General features: G+C 36.6%; 1 protein-coding gene across 5 annotated transcripts in view; it reads right to left on the bottom strand.

The window, feature by feature from the left end:
- Positions 1-213: 213 nt before the first annotated feature.
- ALLC (allantoicase) overlaps positions 214-20798 on the bottom strand; it is a 73848-nt gene continuing 53263 nt past the window's right edge. For 4 of the 5 annotated variants that reach the window (XM_074288059.1, XM_074288063.1, XM_074288064.1 and 1 more), the window contains exons 8-12: positions 16038-16193; positions 10342-10415; positions 7733-7841; positions 3887-4011; positions 214-588 (exon numbers count right to left, since the gene is read on the bottom strand). In XM_074288059.1, the coding sequence (XP_074144160.1) occupies positions 358-588; positions 3887-4011; positions 7733-7841; positions 10342-10415; positions 16038-16193 (695 nt within the window). In that variant the 3' untranslated portion in view covers positions 214-357. Of the gene's footprint in view, positions 589-3886; positions 4012-7732; positions 7842-10341; positions 10416-16037; positions 16226-20798 lie in introns of all 5 variants that reach the window. The other variant, XM_074288062.1, reaches the window with a different exon arrangement.

The raw sequence follows: 20798 nt of genomic DNA, 5'->3' as shown, positions 1-20798 counted from the left end.
AGTGAGGATCATTGCCAAGAAAACCCCATAGACAATACTGCTATGCTGTGGTGTATGGAGTCCCAAAGAGTTGGGATATAACTGAACAACTTTTTAAGTGAAAAAGAAAACTCCCCCACAAAGCCTCATAATACATTTCGAGTTGCATGAAAACAGCTTCAGTCCAAAACAGCCAAAGTTTACCCATCCATTCAGAATATATGAATCTCTTAATAATAGGGAAAATGTTTTATTATGTCACCAGGAATCATCTCGATCTCCAAGAGATAAAAAGCACAAATGTTTCTAAAAGTCTAGATGTTCAAAATGTTCCATGAATGTTACTGCGACACTTAACATTTAACTAGTATCCCAATTTCAAGTGATTTTGAAGGTAGAATTCATTGCTCTCAAAGGCACAATCACAGGGAATCGTCTGGAGGACAACACTCTTTCACTGGGCCGTAGTAAGCAGATAGAGCTGGGGAAGCCCCGCAAACGAAGCCGGCTCAATCCCCCATCTGGAGCAATGGTAATTTTCACATGAGTGATGACATTCTGCAACTGGAGACTTATACTATCAAAGAAATGCTTCTTGTTAGACGAGAGCTGAGGAAGAAAATCAAGGACAACAGAAACCCTGGTAAGAACATAGCTAGTGATTTTATGAGAAATAAATATTTCTTTCTTTTATTAACAACCAATTAATATCCAAGGAGAAGGGGAGGTTATCCAGGTTTTTTTCCCTTTTCTACCTCCCTCATTCAAAGGCCAGTCTCTCAAGGACATTTCTACACCTTGCCCAAAAATTTACCGCATGTAGCCCATCTTATCTAGATGGAATTCTTTACCACCACCCCACCACCTGCCATGATTCATTGTTCGCTAACTGGGTAGAAGATAGATCTTTATGTATAGCTTGCCTGAGGTGGGACTAATCTTGGTTTGAGATGTCTTTGTCCATAATTGACTTGATCAGTCATATGACCAACCCCTCATTAGAATAGGCCCTTTCATTATAACATTCATTCTCTCATTTTGTTAACCAATTGGAGTTGATTTCTGCCTATTGGGAACATCTACTCTTCCAAGGTTATATAATAAGTGTTGGTGGATCTTCATGATTCATTTTTGATTTATGAGAGAAAGCCAAATGATTATTTTATTAGTTATCTCTAGTTATATTTAGTAAAAATTGATTATTAAATACTCAGAAACAATGTTTCTTGAACTTTTCATGTGTCACTGTTTTCCAGAATCTGGAACTAGTAAAGGTGAAGTTTAAAAGTGGGGAGGGGGACTTTTGGTGTGGGATATCCTTTTAGTACATTGTCTCATTTGAACTACACAACACTGGGAGGGGGGAGGGGGGAAGTAGATAAGGAAATCAAGATTCAAGATGACTACCATGTAAGGGGAAGTCAATGGGAGCAGGTGAAGAGTTCTCAAAAAGTCTATGAGATGAATTGGTCAGGCCTAAGTTTCAGGAAGTTACATGATCCCTATTTCCAGAAGACTGTAGGGCAGGAAAGGTCAGACCCTACGTCTAAACTCCAGGAAGTTATGTGACCCACAGGAAGTAGATTACATTGCTGACCACTGGTCAATGGTTACTTCCTTTTCAAACCACCCAATGAAAAGACTTGGGTCTTTTGCTACTTAAACAAATTCACTATTTCTGGTTGGCTAGGCCAGGCACAATGCTGAGAGATGGGACCTGAGAGGCTCTATGTTTGCTCAGCTGGAGTGTTTGGGCCTATCGTTGCAAGAACTGAATAAATGTGTCTTCTCTGTATCTGAAAATGTCTCTGAGTAGTTAAATTGGGTAAGGGGATCTAGCACCCATCCCACACAGATGGATCTCTTTATTCCCAAGTCCAGCATTTTTTAGGTTGTGAGCTTTTTGAGGGCAAGAATTGTCTTTTGCCTCTTTTTGTATCCCCAGTACTTAGTAGTGTTTGGCACATAAGTGCTCAATGAATGTTAACAGACTGACAATTATGTCATGAGAAGGTACCTTACAGATGACCTAGTGAAGTCAACAAACATTTTTTTAAAAACCTACTATGTGCCAGATTACCTTGATCTCCTCATTTTATAGAGAAGGAAACTGAGGCTCACGTGGGCAACTTCTCCATGGCCACATATCTGTCATATAACTTTGGAGAAAGAGGGTTGGATAGACATTTTAAAAACTAGGAGATATGGCATTTACCCTAAAAGGACCTACAGATCTATTTGAGGAGGGGCAGCTAAGTGGAGCAGTATTTAGAGCACTGGTCCTGGAGGCAAGAGGACCTGAGTTCAAATAAGGCTTTGGACACTTACTACCTATGTGACCCTGGGCAAGTCACTTAAACCCAATTGCTTCATTTAGAGACAGATGCTTGATGGGTTTATATGTATACATATACATATGTGTATAATAGAAATATATATAGTGTGTATACATGCATGTATATGTATGTATAATAGAAATATACACATATGCACATGTGTGTGCGCAGTGTTATATTGTGTGTGCACATATGTATATGTATGCCCACACATAATGTACATACAAATGTACTGCACATATATATATATAGATATAGATGGAGGGGGAGTATAAAAATCAAAAGTAATGAGTAATTAGAAAACAGTCTATAATTAAGATCAAAGTTAAGTTATATGACATATAATTGCAAAAGCAATTGATGTAACAAAAAGCTTGGTATAACACATTTATTATATAAAGCAGGTAGATATTATTAGTCCTATGCCCTGACTGCAGAACTTCAGGAGCGTTCACATAGAATTTGGCTTTTTTATTATTCAATAAGAGGAGGTTGCTTGGAGTCATTAAAAAAAGACTACCAGGTATTAAAAAGCCTGTATTCAATCTTAGTTTTGCTACTCATTACAGCCAAATAACTTATTCTCTCTGAACTTCAGTCTTATCATCATCATCATCAAATTTATATAGTGCTCCAAGATTTTTAGGCATTTTATACATGTTCATTCATTTGATCCTACCACAATTCTGTTATTATCCTTGTTATTATTACTCCCATTTTACAGATGGGGTAAACAGAGAAAGATCAAGTAACTTGTCCACACAAAGCTAATATCTGAGACAGCATTTGAACTCAGGAATTCCTGACTCCAAGTCAAACACACTATCTACTGTGTCACCTGGCTGCCTAGTGAGATGTAAAATGAGAAATTTTGACTAAGAAGTTTTTGAAGCTCACACTTCCAGCTCTGATGTCCCATAATAATGATAACTACTAACATTTTTATAATGCTCCAAGATTTACTAATTAGTTTCCCTGAAGTCTCCTCTGAGATAATTTCTTAGGATCCCTAGTTTACAAGTCAAGTCACATGTCCAGGGTCACATACCCAGTGGTAGAGCAGAGCTTTAAACTTGAGCCTCCTGAATCTAGGAACCAATGAGAATGTGACCTTGAGCAAATAACTTAACCTCTATTTGCCTCAGTTTCCTCTACTGTAAAATGGGTAGAATAATAGCATCTGCTTTGCCAGGGTTGTTGTGAGGATCAAATGAAATAATATCTGTAAATTGCTTAACACAGTGCTTGGCACATGGTAGATGCTTAATAAAATACTTCTTCCATTCCTTCCTTATATTTATTCTGTGTATATTTATAACAGATTTTGCTGTCTCTTATTAAGAGATTAAGCTTTTAAAAATTAGGAATTGTTTTATTCTTTCTATGTATTTCTTCCCTAATATAATACTTGGGGTTTTTTATATATGCTTGTTGATTGATTGATATCTAACTTCACTCCACAACAGAGATATCTGATAAAAGTCATGATTTCTCCCAGAACAAGAATTTGGCCCACTACTCACTTATGCTATCCATTTGGTGAACAAATGATATCTAGGGTAGTCATTTACCTTTGTGACAGAAAGCAGTGGTTTCCATTTGACATTTGGTAAATGCCATTTTTGCAAAATACCTTCTTCTTCCTCTGTAGTCGTTAGAACACAACCATCAAGTTTGCAGGTATCTGGATAATTACCTAGTAGAAGAGAATGAGGTATAGGCCATATCTTACTTAGCCATAAAAGCAGGGATCTTGCTGATGTCAGAAACAAAACTTTTTGCTGCAAGACAAGGTGGGGGGTAATCTATCTTGTCAAGGTTTGAATTTGAGCTAAGGAATGAGAGAAAGTACACACATAATTGTCAAAGTGGGTCGCCCAATATATGCCCAGGCTAACATTGCTTCAAAGAATAATGAGGATATGTTTTTCTAAGGCATGAGGAATGGCCTGACATATGCTAATTGTCGGGCACATTAAGTCTAAATGAATAATATTCTACCCTTGAAGGTGGAATGTGTTTGATAAACTTCCTAACCTACAAATTTAATCACTCGCATGCTGCTATTTGGCACATCTGGAATTATCATGAAGCTGGGAAAATATTTTCATGGTGGCATCATATTTTCCAATGTGACAATAAAATAAGATATATAGAGCTGCGATAATGAATATTCTGCATAAACAAAGCACCCTGTAGTCAAGGATTTCACAGTGTTCTCTTATGTTCTACATTTGTCCAGAATCTCTCTCCATTTTTAGGGCTTTTTTGTAGGAGCTTGTATGTAAAAGGACCTAGGAAAGAGGACCCCAATATTTTTGTAGGAAGCACTACCCTTTAATTATCCCTCCAATGCCTTTGTGGAAAGGAGAACTAAGGATAAAAAGGGTTGTTATGATGGTGGGATCCTAGTGATGTTGAAAGAAGAGAAATGTTAGATCATATATTTCTACTATCTCAATATATCCATCAGGTATGTAAATAGAAATCAAGGGACTTGAGGAAAGATCATTAGTGATGTATTATATATGTATGTATATGTATATGTGTGTATGTATACATAAATCTATTTACACATATGAATATGCATGTTTGTGAATCATTTGCATAGAGATTATAAATCCACAGAAGCTGATAAAGTCACCAAATATAGAAAGAAAAGGAAAAAGGAATACAGTATAGAGAATCCAATATTTTTCTATAACATTTCAAAATAATTGTTTCAGAGACATCTCAAATTTAGTATGGCCAAGTCAAAACTCATTATCTTTACAACAAAAACAAATAAACAAAACCTCTCCCTCTACTAAACTTTTTTGTCTAGGGCACTATTTTCTTTCAGTTACTAAGCTCACAACCAGTGTCATCCTCAGTTCTTCAATGCACATGACCAAATAATTGCCAAATCTTGTCATTTCTTCCTTCACATCTCTTGTAAATGTTTCCTTATAGCTACCACTCTAATTCAAATGCTCATAACCTCTTAATTGGAAATTTTCAAGAGCCTCCAAATTTATCTACAGTCTCAAGTCTCTTCTTATGCCAAACTATGCTCTACTTAACTGCCAAAGTGATTTTCCTGAAGCATGGATCTAAGAGTCACTCCTCTGCTTAATAAACTCTAATGGCTCCCTACTGTCTCCAGGATGAATAATGGGAATTCATAGGGCCCTCTCATTTTTGCAAATGAAACAGAGGCCCAGAAAAGTTATCTGACTTGTTCAATGTCATATAGGCAGTAAGTAGCAAAGCTGAGATTTCAGCTAAGGGTCTCCAATTCCAGATGTAACAATTTCTCCATTATATCATGATAAGGATCCATGGCCTTATTGTTGTTCAGAAAATAATCAGGATGGTAAAAGAACTGAAGAACATGACCTATGGCAACCCTTTTAGAAAGAATTATAATACTGGAGAGAGAAGACTCAAAAAGGGCATGAAACTGTCTTCAAGTATTTTCAGAGTTGTAAAATAGTAATATAACTAAACTTGTCCTGCTTACTCCCAAGGGTATAATATGAGCAACATAGAAGGTGCAGAGTTGTAGATTTTGACTTTAAAAAAACTTCCTAACAATTAGGGCTATTAAAAAAAATGAAATTAACTTTCTTGAGAAGTCAGGTTCCCCCCCTCAATTGAAAGACTTCAAAAGCAGAGACTGGTCACTTATTTTTTTCAGTATTGATAAATCTGTTTGGCCTCTGTGGTCTCTCTCCAAACCCTGAAACTTGTGCATTAAAAGTTCCATCTCAGAAGTAGTACTTGAAATAGGGATTGTGATCTTCCCCCTTCTTCACAGAGACCTTCTAAAGTCAGAGTCAGAGTATTTGGGACCTTGAAGACCACATAGACTGACCTTTCATTTTACATATGGGGAAACTTAGGACCAGGAAAAAGTGGCTTACACAAGTTACACAATTAAAAAATAAGAAAACTGGGATACAAATCTAAATCCATAGGTAGCAATATGAAATCATAGGATTTAAATCTTTCAAAATCATCCAATCCAATTCCCCCATTTTACAGATGAAGAAATTAAGGCTCAGAAAAGTTATTGCACCTGTGCAATAAATAATAGATCTAAGTCCAATTCTTATACCAAAACCAATGCTTTTTTCATTACTGCCTATAAGAAATTCAATTCCTTATAAAACAAAGCTGGTAAGCTTTCAGAGAAACAAAGAAAAGTAATAGGAAGTCCTACCATTCTTAATTTGCCTCCAGACCCTGCAATCTCAGGAAGCCCAAATAATAATGCTGGGATATTGGGTTAACACTGAGATTGAAACCTGACAAACTAGAATGGTGGTAATGACAGGTACTTAACTAAGACAAATTAGTGAAAAGAAAACACTATTAATATGGATAATCTGATTTCTAATTTGAGGAAAGATTGAGGACTTTTCAAGTTGAGAGTGTAAAGCTTCAGTTTCCCTGAATTGTTATGCTCTAAATAAAATTATTATAGCCCACTCCTTTTTTCCTTAGGAATGGGGAAATTAAGTTAGAAAAGAGGCCCTGAAGTATCATTGAGTCATAAAACTCCAGGTACCTTATCTCAAATGCTGGGATAATTCCCCCTCCTTTGAGTATTGTCCCTCACCTCACTGTCTCCAGTCCTCTGACCTCCTTATCTTGATCCCATCCTGTCAGGACTAAGTTGAGATCCTTTCCTGGAATTATGGCTTGTCTCCCCACCCAGTATCCTCACCACCACCCCTTATCTGCCTTTGTTTCCCCTAGTTATAAAAGTCTCCTGAATTAATTGGTCACTGCTGAATGCTTTGAGACAAGAATCCCTTGCAACTGCTTGGCCTTGGCTAGTCTAAACTCTCCACAATTAAAATATTAAAAACTAATCTCTCTCTTGTCTCAGTTTCTCTGTCATTACAAGAGGGGGAGAAGCAAACAGGTACAATTTCCTGAATTCAAAAAAAAGGAAGTGTCCCACTCCCCACATCTAAGTGTCTGTAAACAATCAAAGGAACATTAAAACAATAACTTATTATCAATATGTGATCAGTTTTCAGATAAGACATATGGATTGCTTGAGATATATACAATTGTGAGAAAACTCCTTGCATCAATTTTTGTATCTATTTGGGTTTCTGGTCGACATAAACTAAGTCTTTGGTTAAGAGCCTCTAAAGCAACAGGTAGCAGTGATCCAACTTCCCAGTCAGGACTATATTTAAATAATGCAATAGTTTTATCATGACTCCTATAATTAAATAAAACTTTTTCACAAGACAGAAATTGGATCAGACCCAAAATTGAATAGAAAAAGGAACTGAACTAGCTCCAGAATTGAGTCACAAGATGGAGTCCATGTGGTTCACTCATTTCCCACTATTAACCATTTGCTATCCTAATCTCCTCAATTATTTCAGTGCATATACTAATAAAACTTCATTTACCTTTAAAATGATGCGTGTCTATCTCTATTTGAGTGATTACACCAGGATGTGCCAGTCTGAAAATTGCCCATTCACCACCAGGTACTAGGAGAACTCCTTCTTCATCAGTCTATAATTTGAAAAGACAAATAAAAACACTTGAATCTTTAAGAAATTAATCATAAAAATAAGCAGGAAAAAATTAGGATTCAATTCCAAATTTTGAGTATTTTCCTGTGGTGTTCTCTTAGTTTTAAATCATGGAAATCTTAAAGTATCAAAGAATATTTCCATTCCAGTGATTTTCTTTATTTTAATGTATCTGTAATATGATCAATATGAGCAATGCTTCCACAATGTAGATAGAAATTCCTCCATTTTTTTCTATACTATTCAGCATTCCTTATTCATATCTTTTCATAAAGTGATAAATCTAATTTTAAAACTAAAATACATCTGAAATTACTTGGAAGGGAGGGATATTTCTTTGATATATCCTGCTCTCCCCAACCCCCAATTCGTGATTATGACTGAGGCATGGATACATTAAGTATCAATTATGAATTCCTTATGAGTGTATATAAACCTCTTCTCACATCAATTTTTTTTCCTATTTAAAATCTATACGTTTAAAGTGTCTATCCTCCAGCTGATATATCCCCATATGGATGAGACAGATATTCTAGATCATAATCCTAACTATATGGAACAATTAAAATAAAGTCTACACTAGAAGAGTGTAGGGAAAAGTAGGTATCCCAAAAAATGGAAAATTTGTTTTAGAATTATATATTATATATTTATTTTTCTAAGTTTTTTGGATCTCTCTGACAATTCTCTTCTAGAACAGCAAAGAGGTAATACTGAGAGCTTTACCAGAAAAGTATAATATCTAGCAGATCCCACCCAAGCTGAAAAGTCTTCAGGTAGAAGCCAAAAAATTTACTGGCATAAAGTCCAATCTGAAAACCAACCTAAACAAGCTCAATCACATAGAATGGATCACCAAGGAATGTGGAGTGTTGGGGTTTCAAATTCAGTTGTAACTTATAGATATAGAGGCATTGGAATCTTTATTAGAAAAAGAATATCAGAGCTACAAAAAATGATATCACTGTTCCCTGGAAATAGCAAAAAAAAAAAAAAAAATTAAATTCGCTGATATTCTATATTTCAATAGAAATCTGGGATTTCTATCAATGTGGGAACTGCCTCCAAAAATAAAAATGGCTAATGTTCCACCTTTTCCATAGAATAGTTCAATATCCTTGTTCACATCTTTCCATAAAGAAACACAATCCAACTCTAAAGATCTTCCTTTATCCATTAATTTCTTTAAAGAAAAAAAAAAGCAGAATTCTAGCCACTACCACCACTACCCACCCCCTTTCAGTTGTAAATGCTCATACTATGTGTATCATTTCCCCAGTCTGTCCCAACATTTGATTTCATGGGCATAAGGGACACACAGTTTAGAAACTCCCTCACCAATGCAAATTAACTTCCCCCCCCAAAAAAAAAAAAAAAAAAAAAAAAAACAATTTGTAGCCTTAGAATCATCTCTTCTGAGTTCAGTGAGTTGCCTGCCATGACACAGAGTTAGTATGCTACTCTCTATACTACACTCTCAGGTGTATCATTTATGTATCTGCAAATAGTAAGTATATCAACTTGAAAGAGCTTCTCCCCAAATCTGACAAGTAAATTTTGTTACTATTAAATTGCAACATTGTTTAAAAGTTTATGTCAGAAACTGTAATTACAGAATGAGGAAGTAAGCTTCTGAGGACAAAAATCCTTTTTTGTCTTTTTAACACTACTGTTCTGCACTATAAAAGTCATCACCATATGCTGAAGTGGTTTGCCATTCCATTCACCAGCTCATTTTACAGATGAGGAAACTAAGGCAAACAGGAGCAACTTGCTCAATGGGATATAACTAGTGAGAGTCTGTGAACAGATTTGAACTCTCAAAGAGTAGAGCCTTCCTAATTCCAAGCTCAACACTATCCACTGTACTATCAATAGTAACCAACATATCTAATTCAGAGTTCTTCCAAATGTTATTCAAAATCCCTAAGTGTTTTGCAATCCCTAAATTTCTACAAATAACATAACAATTTTGGACAGAACTAAAGAATTTGACTTCTTTAGAAAAAGCTTAATTAAAAATTTTTCAATTTTTTGTACACTACTCCTCTCTTCACACAGATTACATCCAACCAAAATGGCCTACTTGCTATTCCCCTAAATTTGGTATCCTATCTCATCCCTTCCAGTATTTGCATAGGTTGGCCCCTACTCCTGGACTTCAGTCCTTCATTACTGTTACCTCTCCAGAATCTTATTTCCCTTCAAGGCTTAGTGTTCAGGTCAGGTTTAGTTCACCTACCTTTTAACAAGTGACTTCTGCCTCCTCAAAATATAATATATTTGCTTTTTATAAAGCATTTATATATTTGTGCAAATGTTAAATACTTTCCACATTAAGCTCTGAAGAGTAGGAGATGATTCCCTTTGTGTCTCTATCTTCCTAGAATCTAGTCCAAAGTCTCACATACTATAGGTACTTAACAGTTTTGTTGAATTGAAGCACATTTACAAGGCACAATCACATTTCATTTCCTTACTTCTATAATTGGTGGCCTGTCCAATCTTCTTGAAGTCTCCCAGCCATCACCCATGCACTTTGGCTTTCCTATACCTTATTAAAAAATAATATGCAGCAATATGTTATATGTATTCTTTAAAAGATAGCAACAAGGTGTAATTCAATTATAAGATCTAATTACCTACTACATTCTGGCACATATTATTTGATTTATAATTAATGAACCTGTAAATTCAGGCATAACATAGGACTAAGGAAGTTATTTTGTCTTTTAGTTCAAAGACCTATGCCAAAAATTAGGAAAGAGTGCTATTATTATTGATCTGCTTCATATCATGAAATCATTTGGTTAGTCCCCTAGGTCAATAACCACCTATCCTTCTCAGATCTCACATAGGACTTTGAATCTCTCTAAAGTGCTTTTCATACAATATTGTATATTCAAGTTACCTGTTTTAGGTCTTATAACCTCTGCTAATTCCATGATTTCACAGGCCTTGTCTCTTCTAAACTTTATAACTCCTTCACTACCTAATATAACATTCTGCACACCCAAGGTATTTAATAAATATGTATTGAATGAGTGGGAAAGTTAATCTGAAAGAATATAAATACAAAAGGGTTTCATTCTAGTCCATCCCTCCACCTTCAGGTGGTGGTCATCAGAGTCCATTTCAACTAGAGACAAGCATCCACCAAAGTCTGAGTCTTCACTGGTTAGAATATCTCTGAAATATCCCATTCAATTTCAGGGGCCACAGGAATTGCCAGGATAGAGCAATTACATATGAGTTCTGTGGGCTCTCCAACTAATAGAATGGAATTTCCTTGAAGACTTGCCTCCATTATGTTTTTGGATTTTCAGTACAAACCAAAGTCCCTGGCACATAGGAAACATTTGAAAATTTTTATTATTTGGTTGATTATTGATTGATTGGCTATAGAAATTGGTGGTTCAAGCAGGCTGCCAAAAAGGCAGCTTTTGGGAAGAAAAAGCAACTATGATTGGTGCTGAAAGACCACCTGCAGCCCAGATATACAGTCCAGTAAACTCATCCCCCTATTATTACCTCATTAAGAGGTAGGATTATTTCCTTTCTTACATACACCCTTTTTACACATATACCCCAAAACACATCTTATTTTGGTTCTTCCCTAACAGTCTGCACAGCAAACACACACACACACACACACACACACACACACACAGAATTGAAGCAACTTACTCAATATCACACAGCTAAAGTTATTAACAGCCAGGATGAGAAGCCAATTTATAGTAAAGTCAGTCTTACTGATTCCAAGTGGGACCAGGACCTCATCTGTGGTTATAGCCAGAGCTTTGATTTATACAACTAAGGAAGGCTGACTGGTACCTTTGCCCTAGGGTACTAAAATTCAGAAGGCACTGACAGCACTTACATTCCTTAAGCATCCAAAAATAATTGAATTTGCAGCTAACTCTTAACATTAAGTTAAAATATAAAGCTACCAGATGACCTCTCTCTAGCAGCAACACCCTTACAATAGAACAATGCTCTATATACCCCTTTCTAAGAAGTGAGAGAACTCTTTCAAAATGGCCTTGTACTATCTAAGGGATCTCTGTTTTCAATCCATGAGGTAGTTCCCTGGCATCTCTCCCCACCGCAAATTGAATTTGTCTTTAAAAGTATATTGGGAAAAAAAAAAAAAAAAGTATATTGGAGGAATGATACATACTCTTTCCTTCAATACTAAAATTGTTAGTTTGAGTTCTAGATTTGTGGGAGGCAGTATCCAACTGTGCCAATTCTGTGTCTCTGATCGCTGGGATCAGAATTGCAAATAGCTGTTAATCTCTAAACCACTAATAACTATATGTTAATTGCTATGAAATTAAAGGATTTAAAGGAGAAAAGGATTTTCTGATTAGTCCAAAGGTATCAAATTCAGATAGAAAAAGGATTTTGGGGGGGATGGAGAGACACTAAACCATACATAAGGATCCCTAAAGGTCACATATTGACTTTGTTTTAAATGTAATCTAGATTTTATTGTATATTTATTTTGTTAAAGATTTTGCAATTTGTTGTGAGCTGTCGTCTCCAGAAGCTGCTGGATCGCTCTCTGGGAAGAGATCTGCTGTGTCTACTCAAATCTTTCAGATAGATTCTTCTTCCTGTAGTGAACCGTTGTCTCCAGGCAGTTGCTGTTAACTTGTCCTTAGAAGTGACTTCCCTTCCTGCAGAGAGCCCCGTCAAGCCTGATGCAATTCAGAGTATTTCTTCTTGAATCCTGGCTCTGAATCTCCTCCAGCTCTTATCCTTCTCCAGGCCGATCTGCTCTCTGCGCCCAGTGCTGTCTCTTTTATCCTCCCAGAGAATGGGTGTGGGATAATGCAAGGGCTTCTGGGAAGAACCACCTCAGCCAATGAGCTTGCCCCCTCTATCAAGTCAACCTGAGTTCTCACCTTGTAATTGTCCAGAAAACCTGAATTCTCACCTTGTCACTGTCCAGACAACCTCAGTTCTCACTTAGTAATCCTAACATCTCCCCCTTTCTTTTGATTTAGAACATAGGACAGTCATGACCTTGAAACATAAATCCATCAATATGGGAAGTATTACAGATAATTACATAAATTACATAAGCACATAGTAACATAGTAACATAACACATGCTAGAAGTATATAACATAATCATAAATTGAAAATTTATAAATGTCCATAAGTCCATTGTCCATTAGTCTCATCTTGTGTGAGGAAGTCCAATGATTCCTGCTGGTTTTTAAAGTTCTTTAACAGTCTTCTTATTATCCATGCTCTTTCAGTGTCAGATGTTTCTTAGATCTTCTCCTTTATTTTGAGGTCTTTCTCTTTTTCTGTCTCTCTCTGATGGACAAGGCGAATATGACTCGTTGGCACCCATCTGATTCCTTCTCCTGCTGAAGAAATACAAGCAAACCCTCTCTCCCAGGCAGTTAACCTATCTAATTACATTCTATTTACCACTTTCTAAATATCTTCTCATCATTTGGCAATTACATTGGAATTGTTTGCACTGGGCACAGCCCTGTTGGTTTAAAAGGCCTGTATTCTCCCCAAGTGTAATCCATTTTTGCAATCTGATTGCCTTTTGACTGACTTATCAGGTAATCCCTTTCTGCCATGTGATTGCTTCTCTGCTGATTGATTAAATCAGAGTCCTGGCCTTCTAAAGGTTCTTTGGGTGTAACATCAGTTGCCATCATGCCCCAAGTCTTTTTTGCCTGGGGCCCTGGACCTGGGCCCCTCATCCCATTTCCCTGAATTATTCTACACTCTGATGCCCAATGGAGTCCTCTGTTGCATTTTGGACATGGGGTTTTAGGTCTTCTTTCACCCTGTCTTCTCACTGTATCTCCATACCTACACTGAGCTCTTAGATGTCCAATTTTTCCACATTGAAAACATCGCCGAGTTTCTCTAGAAGGCCCTTGCCAGGAGGGACCCTGTCTTTCCACATTCATCATTGTCCGGGTGTAAAAAGCATTTGTTCCCACTGTAGCACAGCGTCTTATGATCTCCTCTAAAGGAGCATCTTTGTCTAATCCCCATATAATTCTTTTGCAAATCTCATTGGCATTTTCCTTAGCCAGATGTCTGGTCATTATTTCTGTAGCTGAATTTTCTCCAATAGTTCTTTTGACAGCAGTTTGCAAACGTCCCACAAAATCTGCAAAAGGTTCATTGGGACCTTGCTGTATTTTAGTGAAAGCCTCTCCACGATCTTTCTGTCCAGGAAGGACACCCCAAGCTTTTATTGCAGCCTTAGCAATTTGTTCATATATTGTCATGGTATAATTAGTCTGTTCTGAATTCTCTCCATACTGACCTTCACCAGCCAAGTGCTCAAAAGTGAATTGTGTGTTAACTCCTATTTCCAAATTGCATCTGACTTGAATTTTACATAATTCATGAAATTCCGCAAGCCATAATAAATTTTCTCCAGGTTCCAGACATGTCCTTGCTATGGATTTCCAATCATTTGGGGTTAGGACTTCATAAGACAAACCATCTAGTAACATTTTGACATAAGCTGATGTAGCCCCATAAAGGGTACAACCTTTTTTCAAATCCTTAATTTTATTCAAATCTAAAGGTGCATATCTTCTCCTTTTTTTACCTACAGAGTCAGTATTTTCAATCACAGGATATGCATGTATAAAATCACTTATATCCTGTCCTTCTCTCTTAGCTTTAACCAATGCTTTTTCTAATCTTGTCATAGGCTTAGGCTGCTTCACAGGCAATTCTGTTTGTATTTCTGCCTCTTCCCCTCTTTCTTCCTCCATCTCTGAAGGTGGAGTTGATGTGGGCCTGTCAATAATCTGTTCTCTAGGCAGGGTTGAAGCTTCTTCAAGAGAATCATACCATAATTCCTCATTTAAATCCTCTTGCTCTAGGGAAAGATCTTGATCTTTCCTTTTTTCCTCACACTTCCTCCTCTGTTCATTTTTAGAACTTTTCCTTCTCCTACAACTTGCTTGATAGTTTAAGGCTAATTGAACTATGTTGTAGATATAAAATACTTCTGCAGAAATTGAATGAGGCCCATTTTTTGCTTGAAATTCTTTCATTTCATATCCCACTAGCTTCCATTTATCTACATCTATCTTTTCTTCCTCTAAGAACCAAGGGGATGTGCGTCTTAATGCAGCCAAGAGTTTAGCAATCTGTACCCAGGTTACAAGTAAACTCTGCTCCTCAATTATGTTGATTATACTCTCTATAGTACCACTCCTGAATGGAGCTGAGGTTGCTTCTGGGGCTGAGGTTGAGTCGGCTGAGGTCCAGGGATTGAATATAGCTAACATCTGCCCCATTTCAGCTATAAGAGATTCCTGGTTTATCCCTTAACAAGTTAAGTTCCTTATTTATCTATTAGCACGCTCACTTAATCTTTAATAAAGTTTCCTCGTTACTCACGGTTCTGGGTCAGAGAGACTGAGATCTAGATCGGAAGCTTTTCCACTGGAATCAGGACTGTGTCTGTCCCTGTTCGGGCGCCAAATTGCAAAGGTCTGGTCTAGCTCCTCTTGTCAGGATAAGCAAAAGTCCTTGCCCCACGTGTGGACGCCAATTGTTGCGAGCTGTCGTCTCCAGAAGCTGCTGGATCGCTCTCTGGGAAGAGATCTGCTGTGTCTACTCAAATCTTTCAGATAGATTCTTCTTCCTGTAGTGAACCGTTGTCTCCAGGCAGTTGCTGTTAACTTGTCCTTAGAAGTGACTTCCCTTCCTGCAGAGAGCCCCGTCAAGCCTGATGCAATTCAGAGTATTTCTTCTTGAATCCTGGCTCTGAATCTCCTCCAGCTCTTATCCTTCTCCAGGCCGATCTGCTCTCTGCGCCCAGTGCTGTCTCTTTTATCCTCCCAGAGAATGGGTGTGGGATAATGCAAGGGCTTCTGGGAAGAACCACCTCAGCCAATGAGCTTGCCCCCTCTATCAAGTCAACCTGAGTTCTCACCTTGTAATTGTCCAGAAAACCTGAATTCTCACCTTGTCACTGTCCAGACAACCTCAGTTCTCACTTAGTAATCCTAACAGCAATTAATTTTGATAGAGTTAAGAAGGAGCAGAAGTAGGAGGGGGAAACCAGTTTCTAGGACCTCCAAACTTGCCATTGTGATTTTTTTCTGGATTCTACATTTTTTAAATTAAAAAAAAAAAAAAGCATACCTCCAGAAATATTTACCTATAATATTTTTTGGATGACCAAAATGGGCATTGCTAAAACCCACACAAACCCCTCCATGCACCATTGACACAAGGTCAATCAATTCCTTAGGATCAGCCGCAGACCAATCTTTTTGTCCAGTACCATAGACCCGCAGACGTGCAAGTCCACCATCTAAAAAAGAAGAGGAAAAAAAAAAGCAAATTCTTGGAATTTTTTGCAATCTCAAATTTAACTTTCTTAACCAATTTTGCATCTTTCTAAAGTAATTACAAGTTTTCGTTGTATGTGTGGGAAATGGTCCCTTGATTTTATAGACTTGACCATAGATTATTCATAGATTACTCAAACTAAAAGAGACTTTAGAAATTAATAACTTCACTTTACAGATGAGTAAATATAATTCTAGAAGGAAGAAATCCCTTGCCCATGGACACAGGGCATTATTACTAGCAAAGTTAGGACTATAAATCTTCTCCCAATCCAGTTTTCCACATAAAGTATTGATGTCATTTGAAAAAATACAAATGATATTCTCAAGAGTTCACTTTTTATTACTTAAAACACTACTACCCACAAGATTATTGGAAATTTGTAGCAAAACTGTGGCCAAATCTAGCTTGTAGTGAAATCAGTTCATTGAATTAGCACTAGAGGACAGCTTAGAAATGATCTAGCCTTAGATGAAAACACTGAGGGCCAGAGAAGAACAGTAACTACAATTATCCCTTCCATATCACAATTTTCTCCATCATGGGTTCAATTTTATGACATAAGAAATTAAATATGGACAGATAAGTAGTACAATCGATAAGAGTATCGGTCTTAGAGTAAGACAGGCCTGAATTCAAATATGGCCTCAGACATTTTGCACACTTACTAGTTTGTATGATTCTGGGCAAGTCACTTAACCCTATTTCCTCACAAAACAAAAACAAAAGAAATATAATGGGAATTTTGGGAGTAGTTTTGTGGAAACTGTAGAAAACATGTAAAAGGCCTGCAGACAATGCAGAAAAAGTTTAGAAATGCAGAACTGCATAAATTATGTGTAGTATTATATAATATAGTCTATGATTAAATAACCCAAATTTTACAATAAGGTACTATTAAACACCCATAAAGGAGGAAAAAAAAATTCAAACCTCTCCAGTACAAAGGAAGGGCCAACAAACATGAGGCCCAGAACCCCCACAATGTGGAATAATGCCATTTGATGTCCATACAGGTAATTAGTAGCATAGCCAAGATTTGAACCCATATGTGTGATCATGTTTTGATAAATTCCTTAGACACATTTTATTCCAGTTGAATTTATTATATATACACCTACTACTACCATATTCTTTACCTATCAGTGACCTGCTGTGCTCTCTGGAGATCATCCCAGGGGAACTTTTAGCCCTTTCAGTTCTAGAATTTCTGCCATAGGGATTATGCTAACCTAATTGTTCAGTGTGCTAACCAGCATGCCCCACTATCTCTATTCATACTTTAACACCCCCCACACTCATCCTCTTGCCTGTTGTCAGAGACATAACCTTCCCCCATCACCTCTTTCTGCTCTGGAACCACAACAAAATCAACAAAATAAATATCATTGTTATGAGAAAAAATGTGTCTAGAATTTGTTTCCTTCTGACTCCACTCACTGACTTTCCAAACCAAGAAACTCTCCTTGGCCACTACTCCCTTATATGTATTGTCTCCTCCTTTAAAATTTAAGCTCCCTTCCATACATGTATATGATATATATATATATATATATATATATATATATATATATATATATATATATATATATATATATATATATGTATATATATATCTGTGCTTAACTATAGCCTACTTGGGGAAAGTATGAGGCGGGAAATGAATGGAGGGAAAAAATAAAGTTTAAAAAAAGCATGCAGCAGAGAATAAAAGAATAACCTACAAGGAAGCAAAAAAAAAAAAAAAAAAAAAGATGGACACTCATGAATATAATTTCTTGTACTCATACATCCTTTCTTGAACTGGTAATTTATTATTATATATTTTGAATTCTCCCTGATGTTCTGCTGAGCACTTGACAATGTTCTGTTTTGTTTCATTTTGTTTTTCTTTTTTCTATTTTTTAATGCTTTTTTTTTTTAATGGTGAAACAGCATTAGTTTAGTCTCAAAAAAAAATTTTTTTAAGCCATTTGAGAATAAGAACTACCTGGCTTTTGTATTTCTATCCCCTACATAGCACAGTGTTAAGCATATGCCAGGAATATGTCTTATGTTTTCAATCATTCTTTTTTTTCATTCATTCAACATAGTGTTACTTACCTTAAAAAGGTCTTCATGAAACATCAGGGACTAGGTTTTATTTATGTGATCCTAACTAAAATAGCAAAACACATATAATACATATGTATATATATATATATATATATATATATATATATATATATATATATATACACATACACACATACACAGACACACACACACACATACACATATATACATAATAGTCCCTGCCACAAGAAGCTTCTGTTCCAATGTCACTCACTGGTGTCTTTGAGACCCCAAAGACACTAGAATGTTTTATCTTTTCCCTTTCAAGCTCATTTTACAGATGAAGTAATCAAGGCAAACAGGATTAATTGGCTGATCAAGTTAAGTAAGTGACCTTAGAGACCTCAAGTTCAACAAGTATAAAAACAAACTCATCTTCCCCCTCAAATCAGCTCCTTATTCTGAATTTCTTATTTCTTTAGTTAGTAGCACCATTTTATCCATTTTAGTATCTCATCTCAATCATTCAATGAACAACTATTTATTGTGTATTTACCACTATATGCCAAGCACAGTACTAAGTGCTAGGAAAGGAGCTCATCTTTCTAATGGGTGGGACAACAGACAAACAACTTTCTACCTACAAAATTTCTGCATAAATAGAGAGTTGGAGGTTAGGAAGATGACAGGGCCAGACCTGAATTTTACGAGATTACTTTGTCAATTGAATGACCTAGAGGGGGAGAAGCTCCAGTCTCCAAACCCAATCAGAAGGCTATTCTAGCTAATAGTCCAGGTATGAAATGAGTGACTACATTAGGGTGGTGGCTTTGTGGTTAGAGAAAAGGGAATTTAGATGAAAAATTTTATCACTTTTCTCAGTATTCAGTCAGTCACTACATTCTCTCTCTACCAATATCTTACATGACAAATCCTCCTCAACATCTTCCAACCTCCAACCCTGAAAAAAATTTAGACTCTACCTTTGATAGACTTTGATAGATGAGCCTTCACCCTATCTTAACTGAATCCAGGCCTTTACCTAAACTCCCTACCACTAGCATTATCCTTTTCAAATCCTCTGTATGTATCTTCCTCATTATAATGTGAGGCAGAAAGGTGGCACAGTGATAGGCCAGAATTCAAATCCAGCCTGAGACTCTTACTAGCTGTGTGACTCTGGTCAAGCCATTTAACTCCATTTGCCTTAGTTTCCTCATCTGTAAAATGAGCTGGAGAAGGAAATGGCAAATCACTGCAGTATCTCTGTCAATAAAACCCCAAATGGGGAGTCACAAAGATATGAATGAGTGGTGATATTAGAATGCAAGCTCTTTGAGGGCAGATACTATCTTCTTTGCAAATCCTCAGGGTTTAGCACCAGATATGGAACAAATCATATTTAAACTAGCTTCCCTGACACCTGCAGAGACAAGAAGAACTTAATAAGTGTTTTCTGAATGTATGAAAAATAACCATAAAAGCTTATAATTTACAGGATCTCTTTATGATTTATAGAATGCTTTTTTTATAACACAAATCTGTTGCTAGATATTAATCTCCTTCATGCACAGATCTGATCAACACTGCTCAAAACTCAAATTTCTCCATAGACCTAGTACAGACCTGTGAGTTTTAATCAATCAGTGAAGAGAACTCCCAGTATGCAGAGCAGCAATTCAATTGTATATTGTACATTTTATTGAGCTGCTTGGAGTGCTAAAAGAAAGTGCTGAAAAGTTAAGTGATTTGTCCAAGTCATGAAGCTAAACAAGGCTTCATTCAAGATGTGAAACTTGAGTAATTCCTGGTAATAGGACTGGCCCTCATTCTACTTCCTCAATGTTCCTTCTTTTTGTTGTTCAGTCATTTCTCAGTCATGTCCAACTCTTTGTAACCCCAGGAGTTTTCATGACAAAAATATAGGAGTGCTTTGCTCTTGTTTTTTTGTCCTTTTCTTCTCCAATTCATTTTATAGATGAGGAAATTGAGGCAAATAGAATTAGGTAACTTACCCAGATTCATACAACTGGTAAATGTCTAAGGATGCATTTGAACTCAAGAAAAAGGAATTTCCCTGAAAACAGGGCCTGCATTTTAATTACTGTGCAGCCTACATGCAAACTACTTCAATTAGCATCAGGCTCTCTACAATCTGGTGCTGCCCTACCTTTCCAGTCTAATCTACCCCACTATTGCTTGCTTTCTACACCTTTTTCTAAGCCCAGCAGTCAAGTCAGTAGTACCATTATATGTGGAGTAGCATGCCAATTGGCTTCCCTCAACATAATTTCATCATATTTCTAACCTTCCTGACCCAAACACCCTTCCCAACTACCACTCCCTTTTATAAAGTGCTGTTTTCTCCTGACAATGTAAGTTCATGAAGGTCAGGGACCATCTTCTTTTTTCTAAACTCAGCACTCACTATACAGCCTAGAGAGTAGTGTGTGCTTCATATACACTTTTTTCCATATATTCAGATATAGTATTGTTCTCATGCCCAAATTAA

This window comes from Sminthopsis crassicaudata, chromosome 2, assembly GCF_048593235.1.
Source record: "Sminthopsis crassicaudata isolate SCR6 chromosome 2, ASM4859323v1, whole genome shotgun sequence".
Classification (NCBI taxonomy): domain Eukaryota; kingdom Metazoa; phylum Chordata; class Mammalia; order Dasyuromorphia; family Dasyuridae; genus Sminthopsis; species Sminthopsis crassicaudata.
The sequence above is the reverse complement of the archived record's forward strand: the minus strand, read 5'-3'. Positions and strand labels throughout refer to the sequence as shown.